This window comes from Nothoprocta perdicaria, unplaced genomic scaffold (genome assembly GCF_003342845.1).
Source record: "Nothoprocta perdicaria isolate Ctin4 unplaced genomic scaffold, notPer1 scaffold_34, whole genome shotgun sequence".
Lineage (NCBI taxonomy): Eukaryota > Metazoa > Chordata > Aves > Tinamiformes > Tinamidae > Nothoprocta > Nothoprocta perdicaria.
The window spans coordinates 202,775-216,439 of NW_020455577.1; the positions used below are offsets into that span (position 1 = coordinate 202,775).

At 50.9% G+C, this 13,665-nt stretch overlaps 1 protein-coding gene across 1 annotated transcript in view; it reads right to left on the reverse strand.

Moving 5' to 3' along the window:
* Positions 1-1,871: 1,871 nt before the first annotated feature.
* Positions 1,872-13,665, reverse strand: part of KIFAP3 (kinesin associated protein 3) — a 55,625-nt gene continuing 43,831 nt past the window's right edge. The window contains exon 20 of the mRNA XM_026043798.1: positions 1,872-2,750. Within this exon, the coding sequence (XP_025899583.1) occupies positions 2,642-2,750 (109 nt within the window). The 3' untranslated portion in view covers positions 1,872-2,641. The remainder of the gene's footprint in view (positions 2,751-13,665) is intronic.

A 13,665-nucleotide genomic window follows, 5' to 3' on the forward strand; every position in this document is an offset into this window, starting at 1 on the left:
GCCGCCGCCGCCATGTTGGGCGCGGGCGGCTCTGAGGGAAGGGGTCGCGCGGCTCCAGCGGCACGGCCGGGGCTCGGAGCGCTCCCCTTCCCGCTCCCCTCGGCAGCGGCTCCCCTCGCCCTGCCCGTCTCTGCCGCATGTCCCAGGGATGSTGAATCCACCCGTCCAGCTCAGACACCCGCCATGTTCCTACCTCAGCCTTGACGGCCTCAGTGCCCGGCACTGCCCTTCTCTCAGGGAAGCTTCCCTTTCTGAGAGGCGCTGAGCAGCTATTCTACAATTGAACCAAACAGTTTTCAGCTTTGCTCAGCSCGGTTCCGTGCGGGGAAGTCACGAATTCCAGGCTGTGGTTTGAACTGCAGCCAGGCAGGGAGAAACGGGGCGCGTTGTGCTCAGCCCCACGGCCGCGGGCAGGGGCCCAGCCTGGAGCCGCTCCGCACCGTCGCTCATTCCCCTGCCCGGCTCCCCTGTGGGGTGCCCGTGTCCAGACCCCCTGGGAGCAGCGGGAGTCGGGCCGGGAGCTGCCGGCGGTCCCGCAGGAGCCTCCCCAATGCTGCTCCCGCATGTCCCGTCCCATCCCGATGCACGCGGAGTACGCGTCAACAGACCTCCTGGTCTGTTGAACACCATTAAAACTAATTGCTCCCCGTGCCGCGGAGTAACGCGGCTCCCGGGAGAGGTTTCACGTGAGCGTTTTGGAGAGCGGAGCGCACGGTGAAAGGGATTGCTGCAGGGCAGTGGGAGGTCTGGCCTTCTCACACGCTGTTTTCATATCGCCCGTGTTATTGCAGCGCGTGCAGCGCCAGGGCGTTCGGATGTGGTTTGCAGCCATTCAGACGCGAACACTTAGCGCGGTGGGGCCCAGGAGCGCGGCCCGGAGCCGCGGCCTCGTCTAGACGAGGGTTTAATGGCAGCGGCGGCAGCAAAGGTGGTCTAAGCTGCGCCACGTCCTTGCCTCTCTCGAGTAACGAAACTCAAACAATTTAGTGTGCAATAAATCCCGCGCTGTCAGGAACTTCCCAGGGCGTGTTCTGCAGCAGCACACGTTCCCCCTGGCCCCGTTTCAGCCTCCCAGTTCAATCCCAGAGCACRGGCTTCGGGAAAAGCTGGTGTGCTGGCCATTTAGGCCAGAGTCCCCTTGATGCAGCAAAACCACAAGGATCRGGGCAGAAAAGCAGCAGATGAAGCGTAAATGTGTCACATATAGGGTAACCTCCATGTGGACACCCATCCATAACTGCAGACAATTAACCAGGCACCCTGCGGGCCAGGCTCTCCCCTGAYGCCACAGGAAAGGCTCCGTGTGCTCCTGCGTCCCCCCGTTCTGGCCCAGGGACTGCAATTAAGAGCAGAATCAGCCTCTCTCCCGCCTGGGAGGATACAGTGGCACAGCCGGTTTCCATCCTGGCTAGCAGGCTSCGGCCTCAGGCTACCAAGTGCTGAGTAATTTTTACCCAGCTCTGCTTGCAGATAAATGATGTTCTCCTTTTAGCTGGTGCCAGGAAAAGCTACAAATACTTGGTCTTTTATTCCTTCCCCATAAACTCCCAACGTTGAATAGTACCATTGCAGCCAGGATTTCTTTGTTTCCATTGCCATTTATTCTCAGCATGGTCACAAATGTGTTACAGTTGCAGACACCCGCCCGTTTGCCAAAGCCCAGCTCTGGTTTCTCATTAACCTGCACCTTCCCATTAGAGGCTCCCTCAGTTGCAGTGATAGTTTGCAATTACCCTAAGGACCCACTTGCTTTTTTTTGGTTTTTTTTTTTTCTTTTTCTTTTTTTTTCTTTTCCTTTTCCTTTTCCTTTTCCTTTTCCTTTTTTCTTTTCTTTTTCCTTTTCTTTTTTTGCCCCAAAGCACATTCCAAAGGGAAAGCTTTAAATAACTTCACACTAATTTTCTGGAAGAGCCTAATGCGGAATGTCAGTCCTAAAAAGAAAAGCCCGCGTGTGAATGTGCAGTTTCGGTGATTTTGGTCACAGCAGGAACTATAAAGTAGCTAAAATTTGTTAAAATGAAACGTAGCACCAAGTGCTGGGCAAATGGAGCGYGGGCTCAGAGCAATGCAGGGCAGCTCAAAGGGATGGTACCGCAGCCCCAACAGTTTCCTTCAAGTTTCCTGCAGAGATCTTGAATTTTATAATAAATTGCATAAGAATTAGTTAAAAACTGTTAAAGGAAGTAGCGGTTATAATCCTGGGCATGCTGTTCTTCCACCCATCCCCAGGATGTGAAGCGAGCCCAGGGAGGAGGCTACAACCTGGTAAGAAATCCCAGGCAAGAAATACAGGGACACGGTCCGTGCCAGCGGCGCTTCGCATGGAGCGCTGCTCTTAAATGCCTCGWGGCGCACGGGGACGTCCTTTAGAAACACATTAGACAACGCGTGAGCACCACAGTTAGACAACGCAGGTTTTCATGTTTAATAGAAATTAAATTAGCAGCTTAATATACATAACGTGACGCTTTCCAGTCCGGCAGCTTTCCCGTGCTCGCTTTCAAGTCACGGAGCAAACACTGTACAAAAAATAGCAACAACAACGAAGAGCAAGCGGGGAGCAAACGCAGGCACCAAAGCGGGGGCGGCAGGCGGGGAGCGGCGGACACGAAGGCTACGGAGCAGGAGCGCGCGGGCGCTCTCACCGCGCGCCGTAGCCGTAGAAGAAGGGCTCGTCCGGGCGGTAGCCGTAGGCGGTGGCCGGGCGGCCGGGCGCCCCCGGGGACTGGCCGAATCCATCCGCGCCGACGCTGACGCTGCGGGAGGAGAGGAGAGGGGATGGGATGGGATGGGATGGGATGAGGCTGCGCGGCAGGGAGGGAAGGCCGGTGTGGAGGCCCTTCCTGCCACACGGACGGGCTGGAGAGGCGGCTCCGCTCCCTCTTCCCGCCTCGGGGGCTGCTTTCCACCTTCGGGTCCGGCGGGAATCACAGAGGAGAGGGAACGTGACTCCCTCCTGCGGTGCCCTTACCGACACAGCCCCTGGCCGCTGCAGCTCCACGTCCACCCTGTGCATTGCAGTTAACAGAGCTGCCGGGACGGCTTAAGGACGCTCGCTGTGAACCCCACACCAACCCCGCCAAACCCGGCACTCCTGGGAGTCTAACGCCCGTCCTGGAGACGGACAGAACGTTCCCAAACCCCCGGAGCGCCCCGACTGGGAACGAGAGAGCGAGAATGTCTGGCAGAGCAGCCTAGTTCAGCAAGGACACAGTGTTTCTGGTGGGACAGCGGACTGACAGCCAACTGGCAGGAAGAATTCATCACCTCCTAAAAGGCTGCGTTCTAATGAGACAGAATAACTCATTTTTTCACACGGAAAAGCATCTTTTACATCAGAAGTGTCCCGCAGCAATGAATTACACACTAAAGCACAGCAACTGCGTGGGGAAAAGTGGCACATACTTCGCGCTCAACAATAGCTCTCGCGCAGGGGGCAGAGAAAGAAGCGAGCGCTGCCCGGGACGCTGGCCTGCTGCCTGCCCATAGTCATGTCACTTCTCAACTTCCACTTCAGCAGGAGGACAAACGGAGAAGGCCTCTAATTTATTGTCTGACTACAGATGCATTGAAAGCAGCTGCACTTCCCTGCCGACCGCTGTCAAAACACAAAGAACCCGAGTGCCGGCGGAGCGGGGAGAAGCTGAACCTCGTTAGAGCCAATGGGACCCCGGGAGGAGGGCTGTGCCAGCGCGGGAAGGACAACGAGGGGTCCCGGCGCCGCTCGCTCGCTCGTTGGGGCCGCGGCGCCCAAATCCAGCACCCTGCCCTCGCAGAGCTGCTTTCCTGGGATTACGCCGCCGCCACGAGGTCCTCATCCTTTGGACTGCTCCTTCAGCAGGCGCCTTYGCTTAGGGCACCTTCCCATAAGCGTACGAGCGCTGAAAGGGCGAAGCCGAGATCTGCCCGCGGAGAAGGGGGAGGCTGAGAAGAAGGCTGCGCGTCACCCGCGCGTTCCCGAGGGCTGGAAAGGGCTTTGGAAGGGAACCTGGGGGCGCATCCACAGGGGCACCCACGTGGCCTCGTGGCCATCAGCCCCTTCGTGGCACCGCACGGCTWCGGGAACGCGGCCACCTTCCTCTGCCCCCCTTCCCAGCCCCGCTCCCACGTCCTGCCGCGCTTCTCCAAGCCCTCGTCGGAGCGAGGTGGCAACCTCTGAGCTGCCTTCTCTGCTCCTGGCACAGGACACCTCTCGTCAGCAGCCCTGGAACCTCAGGCAGCTGCTAAACAAGAGCTCCCTGCTGCAGAGGGGGTGAAGGAGGTTCGAGAACATCTTCGGCCCCTCCTAGCTCCCCGCTGGCTCCATCACCGACTCCCAACCCCAAACAACAACTTCCAAGCCCAAAGAACGACTCCCAAGCCCAAAGAACGCTGCTTTTCTTCTCCATTTGGGCTCGGAGCAGTAGCGACCGCGAGCCACACGGTGGCAATGGGTCTCCATCACTGCGGCCGGGCTGCGCCGGCTGCTTCCAGCTAACAGCCCTCAGCCCAGGAGCTTTTAAATGTATTTAAAGCGATGGAGGGGGGGAGTATGGTCTCGATTACCTTCTCAGCATTATATATATATGTATTTATAAAGGTGTAAGTAATTAGGTAAAGATCCCCAGAGTTCAAACTTTGAGGAGTACCAGTTATTTCCAAATGGTTTCGACATATGTTAACGTCCTGAAGAAAACTGGAAGAGATGGATCAGCTGATAACTGTTTTGGACACTAAATTAAAAAAGTAATAATAATAATAAAAAAAAGGACACAGAATTACACAAAATTGCACTGAAGCAGCTTGCCCACGTGGCCACCCTCGGCGGGCACCGTTTGGGCCGCGGGCTCGGGGCTTGGCGCCGGTGACGAGGCCGGTGGTGCCGCCGGTCGCGCCGCCGGCCTCGCCGCGCGCTCCGAGCCCCTCCGCTTCCCGGCGCCGCCCGGCACCGGCCCGGGGCCCACAGAGTTAAACGGCACAGCTAATTACCGTGTACTGCTAACCTCGGTTGCTGGTTCATTTTGAGAGCCTTTAAAATATGAGCTGTGTATTTTACCCCTATGCACTCTCTTAATGATTTGTTTTTTTTAGGCTGAAATCACTTCCAGCCATCAGTTATGCTCGCGGTCTCTACACATGCACTTCTCCAAGCACAAATATTTCTTTTTCCTATTGGTCTGCCAGCCCCTGTCAGAGCAAATTTCACTTTAAACTAAATGCTATGATACTTAAAACCTCTTGGATTACTCAGGCTGCTAGTGTGATCTATGACCTTCCCCCAATGACAGCTGAACTTTCCAATTTGCTTGTACTGCCGGCGAGCTGAAGAACACATGCTGAAGAGGAAAACATTCCTCATGTGCACGGGTGAGGAGAGATTTCCCAACAGCTTATTGATACTCGCTCCGATCCCCAACGCGGGGACGGGCAGGCCGAGCCGAACTCCGCGGTGCCCTGGCATCATCTCAAACACAAATGCCAGGGGGTCCCCGCGGGCTGGAAATGCCCCCGCTGTCCCGCTCTGCCCACGCAGCCCCTGCCCCGCACGCAGGCGGCTCCACCAGCTGCTGAGCTCAGCCCAGACCCGTCCCAGGCCCTGCTGATCCCAGCTCCGCATGGACCAGGCTCCCAGCGACACAGGTTTTAAAGGGTCTCCACTTAGGAGATAAGCCCAAGCCTTGATAAGCCCAAGCAGACTCTGCTTACAGCGCCGAGCTTGTGGGCAAGCCTACAGACTCCTAGGGATTCATCCCGAGTTCTCCRCACGCTCCACTGAGCTGCCAGGTTAGGCCCTAACTACACAGTTGGTGTKTGTGCACTGGGAGCCTCCTCCTGCACCACTGAGCACACCTGGGGCTGCCAAAGCCGCCTCCCCAGCTGGGGAGCAGGAAGGTCTCCAGGCTGACCGAGCTGGAGCAAGCCCCCAGCCTCTTCCCGGCACGTTGTGGTCGTGTTCCGGATAAAGCAGCTCCTTGCTGTCAGGCACAGCCCTCTGGCTGCTGCAGGGCCTCCCGGACCTCCTTCCTATGACTCTTAGCCGCGTGTGACGGCGTCACTGATGGCACAGGGCGCAATTCCCGCCCTACCCTCTCCTTCCAAACCCACATGCCAGGAGCTCCTGTAATTTATAACGCTGCACCAAGCTCCTGTACAGGGCAGAGAGAATAAATTACSTTCAAATGAACGCTGAAAGCCGTATTTCTCCCCCCTCAGGAGCTACATAGGCCACAGAAAGGGAGCCCCGCTCCCCGTAGCCTCGAGCCAAGCGCAGCATTCCAGCCCGCACAACGGAGAGGCAGCTTGTTGGGTATAACACTTGTCAGCAGCAGACACGGGGCTTTGCCTGCATTAAAAACGTGCTCCTTGCCCGCACTCTGCGGCTCCCGCAGAAAGGCCCTAATTCCCCGGCCCGAGTGGGAGCAGGGAGCAGCTGAGGCCGMGGGCCCGGCGGCCCCGAGGGCTGCGGGAAGCGGCAGGGAGGCGCAGGGGCAGCGGCTCCGGCTCCGGCTCCGCAGCGAGGGCGACGCTCTGCCCTCGCTCGGGGCTGCTGGCTGAGAACACGATCCCGGCTACTCCTCCGCGCCGGCTACCCGGCTCCACCAGCCACGAGTTTTCGCCCTTCAGAGCACAAGACTTACGATAAGGAAAAGAGCATCAAATTGAGCAGCTYAAAAAAGTTTCATTATATGTCCTGTAACTGTAGATTTCCTTGCTCTTGGTAATGACGTTAAACTGTAAACCACAAGTCTCAAATTATGCCTCTCAGCTCCACTCTCCCTCCTATCTATGAAGCATTTTTCCCTTTTCCATACCGTCTATCCCTCGAGCTCCAGCGGGAGGGAGCTTTGCGGCCTGGCCCTTGCACACTGCATCAAACACCCTGTCTGCTTCAGCATTCCGTGCTCAGCTTCCTCGCGCAGTYGCCCCATCCTGCTCACAAGGTAGGAAACATCAGGATGAGCCTGTTCAGCCCTTACTCAGCTCCCCCACATGCTACGATACCGCGTTGATAGCGGRGATCACGTCTCCCCCTTGCACATGATCCTCCTTCCTTCAGTGCACTCGACATCCCAAGCTTCCAGCTGCTCCTGGACTTGATGCCCCGGGGTATCACGGCATAAATGGCAGCGCCAGCAGCACTGATCATAAACAAATGCAGAATGTGGCACTGCAGAGCAACGAGCACTAGGTCTTCCGTGTCTGGGTCAAGCCATGCATCAAGCACGCCACAATTCACTGGTGGGAAAAGAGCGCTGCAAAAAAATGTTGTCCAGCCGAACAGCAGGAGAGCTAAACTGGGCTAAAAAGGGCCCTGCTGAGGCAAATTCAGGGGGAGTTTTGCCTGAAAGCAGCACAACTTGTCACCCCTACTGTGTGAAAGCAGCTGCTGCTCTGTGCCCTGCTCTGAGATGTGGGTGAGTTGCTCCTCTTCACCGGGGCCTGGGTTCCCAGAGCGCGGAGAAGATAAAAACCGACTGTCTTTATACGGCCAACGGAGACATCTCCCACGCTGCTGGCTCCACAGCCGGCCAAAGGCACCGAATAGATGTATCCAGTTGTAGAAAACTAATTAAAAACTAAAGCAAATGGAAGAGCCTGGAGAGGCAGGCAATAAAATAGGAAGCTATCCTGTCCTCCCCCTGTCCTCACACCGGCCCAGGGGTCTGCGCCAGCTCCATAAAGTGAAGTGCAGGTTGCCTTGAGCTCGCACKCCGGGGAGGTCTCCGGCATCCCCCGCTGCGCTCCGGGGAGGCCAGTGCCACCCCAGGACACGGTATCCTTGATCCCAAGGGACAACGTGCGGCTGGCGGCACCAACCAGCCCAGCCCAGGGGCTGCTCCACATCCGATCCCGAGGGCGCACGCGGCCAACACGGTGCGGGGGGCCTTGTTGTTACTGAGGAACAACAGCAAAGAGCTTGCTATAATTCAAAAAGGACCCAGTCCCAGCATCTCTCTTTTTCTTTTTTCCCCCTTTAACATCGGATATGTTAGGGAGCAAGCCAGATAAAAACACAGCCATCAACCATTTTCTTGGAGATGCCTATCTCTGAAGAGCATTATTAAGCAAAAACTTCAACTTTAACTCAATGAAAGAAAAATAAAACGTTTCCAGGCCAAAGGTTGGGCAGGGAGCCTTGGAAAAAAAATAAACTTTAAAAGCTCAAGACCCAGAAGGCAAATACACTCCCCAAGCTTTTTTTTTTTTTTTTTTTTTTTTTTTAAAATTATCTTCTGTTTTTCCTAGAAAGGGGAGAAAAGGGAAGCTCAGCATCATATCTGAGCGACTGAAGCCGCTAAACATGGAGCTCGAGAGTCGATCTGAAAAATCAGGACAATCCCAACTATGGGGCAAAATAAATTAGACCTGTTCAATTCATTTTATACTTGGGGCCGGTTTACAGCACGCGCTCAGTTCAGACAATAACCCTAAGAAATGCCCCATGAAGTGCAGGACGTTTTAAAGCTGCTCGTTGTGGGTTTAATTTCGAAGGGGGCGAGCGTGCTTAGCCCTAGCGCACAAAACACCCCGCAGTTTATGACAGGTTTAAATCTTTCTTCCAGGTCTGGCCTCGCGAGCGCTTGTCTTGATAAAATAGGTCACTTGAAAAAAGGAAAGCTCAATAAAGTGAATTACAAAAGCAACAAGATTAAACTGATTGCGCTGTTTTTGTACAGTGCAGCTGAATTCTGCAAATATGCTGCTGGCTGCGGCTTGGCATTTAACAGCATGCGATCAGTGAGAAGGAGGAAATTTTATTCTCATTAACTGTTGCAGATTTACTGCAGTGAAAAAGGGCTATGTAACCTGAGAAGTGACAGAGTGGAAAGATCAAAGCATCAGTCTGGAAACTAAATAAACCTTCTGGCTACTTCCTGCAAGGAAAATTCACTCTGGCAATGTAAAACAGAGTCCAGTTAAAAACTACTCTCAGTTTTATGAGCTGTCACAGCAGCTTGAGTGGTTTGGACCAGTCAAGTTTAGAACATTATATTTCCTTGTTTTTGTCTCAGATACTTCTGTAAGCAGTTTTATAGTTTCTTTTTCTTTCTTTCCCTCCCCTCCCCCCCCCTTTTTTTTTTTTTTTAAAAGAGAAAAATAAAATTCTTCTCTTTCGGTTGAAATCGAGAAGGTCCCGGCTAAACTCATTAAAAGCAGGCAGGTCTTCATTTGCACATTCCATTCCCATTTACTGCATTTTCATATTTTACTCGGAGATTTATAAGCAATGTACATTTGCTTTAATAACTCTTCCGCATTCTGTTCACTTATTGTTTAATATAAGTGCAAATCAGTTTACAGAGCCCAGATGGCCTGTAACTGGGGAGCCAGCCTATTCCTGGTAGCACATCTGGAGGGACCAAGAGCAGCAGACAGAACGTGGGAATTAATTAATGTTACATTTCAAAAGAGGCAGGCCCAGGTTTGGGGGCTTTTTTTGCTGGGACATTCCATAGGACTGCAGCTAACTGCTACAACAGTTTGGTATTCTTTTAAATTCTTAATAGCCACCTAAACCATGTCGGTTAGACTAGGCCAAAACTGCAGGTGGAAGGGAATAAAATAAAAAGCAACTGAAAAATATAAAGGGAAGGATTGCAAGTGAAACGGCCCCAATATGCCATGTTCCCAAAGAATTGAAGCACATTAAAAACCCAATGTTAATTCTCTTCCCAAACGGCATTTGCGTCTTGCTGGAAAAAAAAAAAATTCTTTAAAATATTCCCAACCAACTTATTTCACCCATTTGCATAGGGGTGTAATTGTGCAGGGCAATTAAATGGCCTTACCATAAATGACCCTTGGTGAGGGGGGACCACACAGCTCRGGGCGCTCCCAAGGGCAGCTCCTCCCTGCCTTTGGTGTCCTAATCCCTCTAGGGCCCCTTGGGACAAAGTCCTCWTTTTCAAATCGATTCCCATTCTGTAACTCCATTAAAAAAGTACAGCAACAATTTCATGCCGTTTTCTTCTCACCAAAACGGCCTCTACTAAGCTGATGGTCTCCRACTTAGCTGATCCGTGCTTGCTGGCAGAGCAAAGCTTCCCTAAACCCGGATGCAGTCTCTAAACCAGGAGGCAAGTCCTCTTCCCGGATCAAAAACTTCCCAATTTGCCCACCTGGGGATGGTCCTCGCACTCACTTTGCCAGGCTGCTAACCTGACCGCTTTCCTTGTCTTCTTTCCTGTCTTGGTTTTCCCTTTCCTAAATTTTTGTTCACATTTGCTTGCTTGCTTTCTGCTGGAAACAAAAGGGAAGGTAGTAAAATAGGGACTAATAAAGGTATCTGTCTGCTGCATGGAAACAGTTAGTAAATGCTGTGCTGTGCAAATAGAAAGTGAATTTTATCCTTGCCCGTTATGTGAAGCCAATACAGAGCTGAATCAGAAACAGAGCGCCAGCCTCCTGACTGCACTCACTCTGGTTGCATAAAAAATAAACTTGTAGACAGTTAGAACAACAGAATATGATAAAAACGATTCAACTCYGCTACCGCTAACAGCACTTTTGTGGGATAGAAAACAAGAAAAATGCAGAAACTTCGCTGATTTTGGGCCTCTCTTTGAGGTCTCTTCGAATTCGTTTTGGTGGGATTTACAATTTGCTAATACTGACGTGTGATAAACTAATAAAATCTGCCTGCGAGGTTATAGGCCCCATTTACTAATAAAACCTAATTCAATTCTCCTGGGAAGTGCAAATTAAACAGCGTTCAAATGGCAGAAGCCGAATGCAACTCTGCTGAACACAAAGAGCAAAAAAGGCTTTTTTTAAAATTGGGTTTATGGACAAGAAAAAAAAAGTAACGCACAGAACTGCAACGTCGCTCTGGTAAAGCTTTTGAAAGTAAAAATCATATTTTAATAGTAATTTGTACCCTCCTAACATTTCTTTGCATTAATTCTAAGATTTAAACCCCATTATCTGCTCATCTCCGAGCCCCTSCTGTAGAGCAGGTGAGCACGATGCCTGTGTTTAAATGATAAGATAGTGGGTATCTTCATCCCTGCTCTGGCCCAGACCCCACAAGCACTCGCTTGTCTAGGCTACTATTTCTAAGGGCCACGAAACAGGGAGTTTCTGGTGCCTCTCATGCCTGCACACACTTGCCTGGGGCAGCTCATTTCCCCCTCTATGCACAACCAGGGTGTTCTCTTCTCTCTTGCAGAGACTGCTTTAGGAAAATGTAATTGAGGCTGCAGATCTATATGGGACGTGGGAGTGCATRGGGATGATGATCCTTACCTGGGTGCCACTTAAAGCTTGCACCATCATCTCGGTACAGCAGGAAAAGGCTGAAGAGTGCTCTTTTTCCCCAGCAGAAAGACAGACTTGTGGAAATCTCTACTATGAGATATTTGGTCATCATAGTTTTGCCTTGGGTCGTCTTGTGAAAGTAACTAATCTCTAGTAAGTCATTAAAGTCTGATAAATGACCATAGATGTGCTTAAAAGCCCTCTTCTCTTCCTTGCAGCTTAGACACTAAGCTGTCATCACATTATCCAGAGGCGAGGAAGCTGCTGTTTGCTACAACCATAAAACTTTCACTCTATATTAAGCCTTATCAGAACCAGGAACCCTGAGTACAGATTTTAATACCAGATGAAAATTTCAAGTCAGTGCCTAATGCCCATGTGCTTCTGAGAGCCAGTGTGATGATTCAAAGCTGGTCATCTAATCACAAAAGTCTCTTCCTAGCCAATACAAAACCTGGAAGACAATGCAAAACTTGGACACAAGCTGTCAAAACAATCTCCTCAGTTCCATATTTTAGCTGAATGGAAAACATACCTTGGGATGTGCTGCCATCCTGCTCTGAACGYTGAGGAAAATGAGATGCTGTCTCGTATTTTATCAGCGCTTCTGTGTGTACTCTAGAATAACTCTATTTATGCACATCGTGCACAGCAAAACAACTCCATTAAGAGGTGGAGTTTAGAAATAAAAGATTTCATGTGAAGCTGCCACACTCTCAAACTCTGTTATCTAAAATGAATCATTTCTACTTCCAAAGGGTGGTAACATTAAAAAAAATGCCAGCTTCCCAGGTCTCCCCTTGCACGACACTTCACCTGGATGCTGGCAAATACTGCAAAGGGCAATAATCCCTGCTCGCTGCAGGCTGTGGCCACAGCAGCACGCAAGCACATGCAGAGTCAAGAAAGTATTCTAATTCTAGGCCTAGATACTTCCACAGTTACCTTCCAAGTTGCTCCATACTTTTTAACGCAGGAAAATCAGTTTGGTTGGATCTTTGAAAACGCTCCTGACAGACCCATTTGCTCAGGTCCAAAAGATGAGCTTGGTGATCRTGACCCATTAAGCCCTGGTAATGGCCCCCTTTATAAATGCACTGGGGACACCAAGACCAGTTGAACAGCAGCTCAGCTCCTCAGCGCCATGCAGACACCRAAGGGGTGAGTCTTTCTGTCCTACTTGTACAATATATATAGATTCTCCTGTAGACAGGGGCTTAATCTTTTCGTCCTGATTCAGTCTGAGCACACTGCTGGGGTAGGAAATAATAATCTCAGAGAAATTAAACAGCTGGCATATCCTAAGACTTTCTCATAGGGCTGCAGAAAGGAGAAGAAAGGATTAGCTTCTTCCAAGCTGGCTGGAAAAAGTGAAATTACAGTTGTCACCTACCTCCAATTTCACAGGGTGGTCTGAAATAGCAGAACAGCCTCCTTCCCATTCACCCCACCGCTAGACAAACAACTGTTCCCATTATAGAACAATAAAGCTTAACGTGGAAGACCAAGAACAGCACATGTAGGTGCAACACAGAAGTATACCAAATAAAAAGATAAAAGAGTAACAAATGAAAAGACTGAGAAACACACAGCTACTCAGTATTGGATTATCCCTCTTTAAACTCACAAAGAAGTCAGTATTAACTAATTAGCTAGCTGTGCAAATCATAACTCAACTTCACTTAAAGTTTGGGGGAACATATCCAAATATTAATAATAAAAATGGTTCATTTTTCTATAACAAAAATCTTGATTTATTAAAAGCTGGGACTGGTTAAAAATAAATCCTTGGCATAAGGTTCTTGTTAGCTTGAAAATGTAAGCATAAAAATACCCCAGAATTATGTTTTGGTATGGATGAAATGTACACTATATAACACATAAAAAGAGCCTTGACTCGCTGCTATTATTTTTAATTAGGCTCTCCAGCACGTATGGTTTTACCTTCTAACGCCAATTCAGGTTTGGGAAAAGGGAGGGTTTGACTCTCCACCCTCCTGGGACCGGCAATTCCACGGCTCATGCCTTGGAGCACTAATGCATTTTACATTAGCTCTGAGCATCAGGAAATCCTGGCTCCTGGCGCCAAGGAGTTCAAACCGATAATGACACCCATCTGAAAAGCGGGATTCGCCGCCCGGCTGCCAGTATCTATCCTATCAAACAATCCAGGCCCGCTACGTTACAAATAGGACAGAACATCTGCAACAGTGCACGCTGTTTCCAATTAGCCCGAGGGTCTGGCCTGCAGATAATGCAGGATCGTATTGAAAAAAGCCTTCCTAGAAAACCAGAGTCTAAGGAGAAATTTTAATACTTACAGGGGCAATCAACTATGGGCAATTACCAAGTTTGTAGCTTGGCAAATCGCAGCTTGGGTCTGTCCTGGTCATTGATGTTGGCCTCTAAAATGCCTTGAGACGTGAC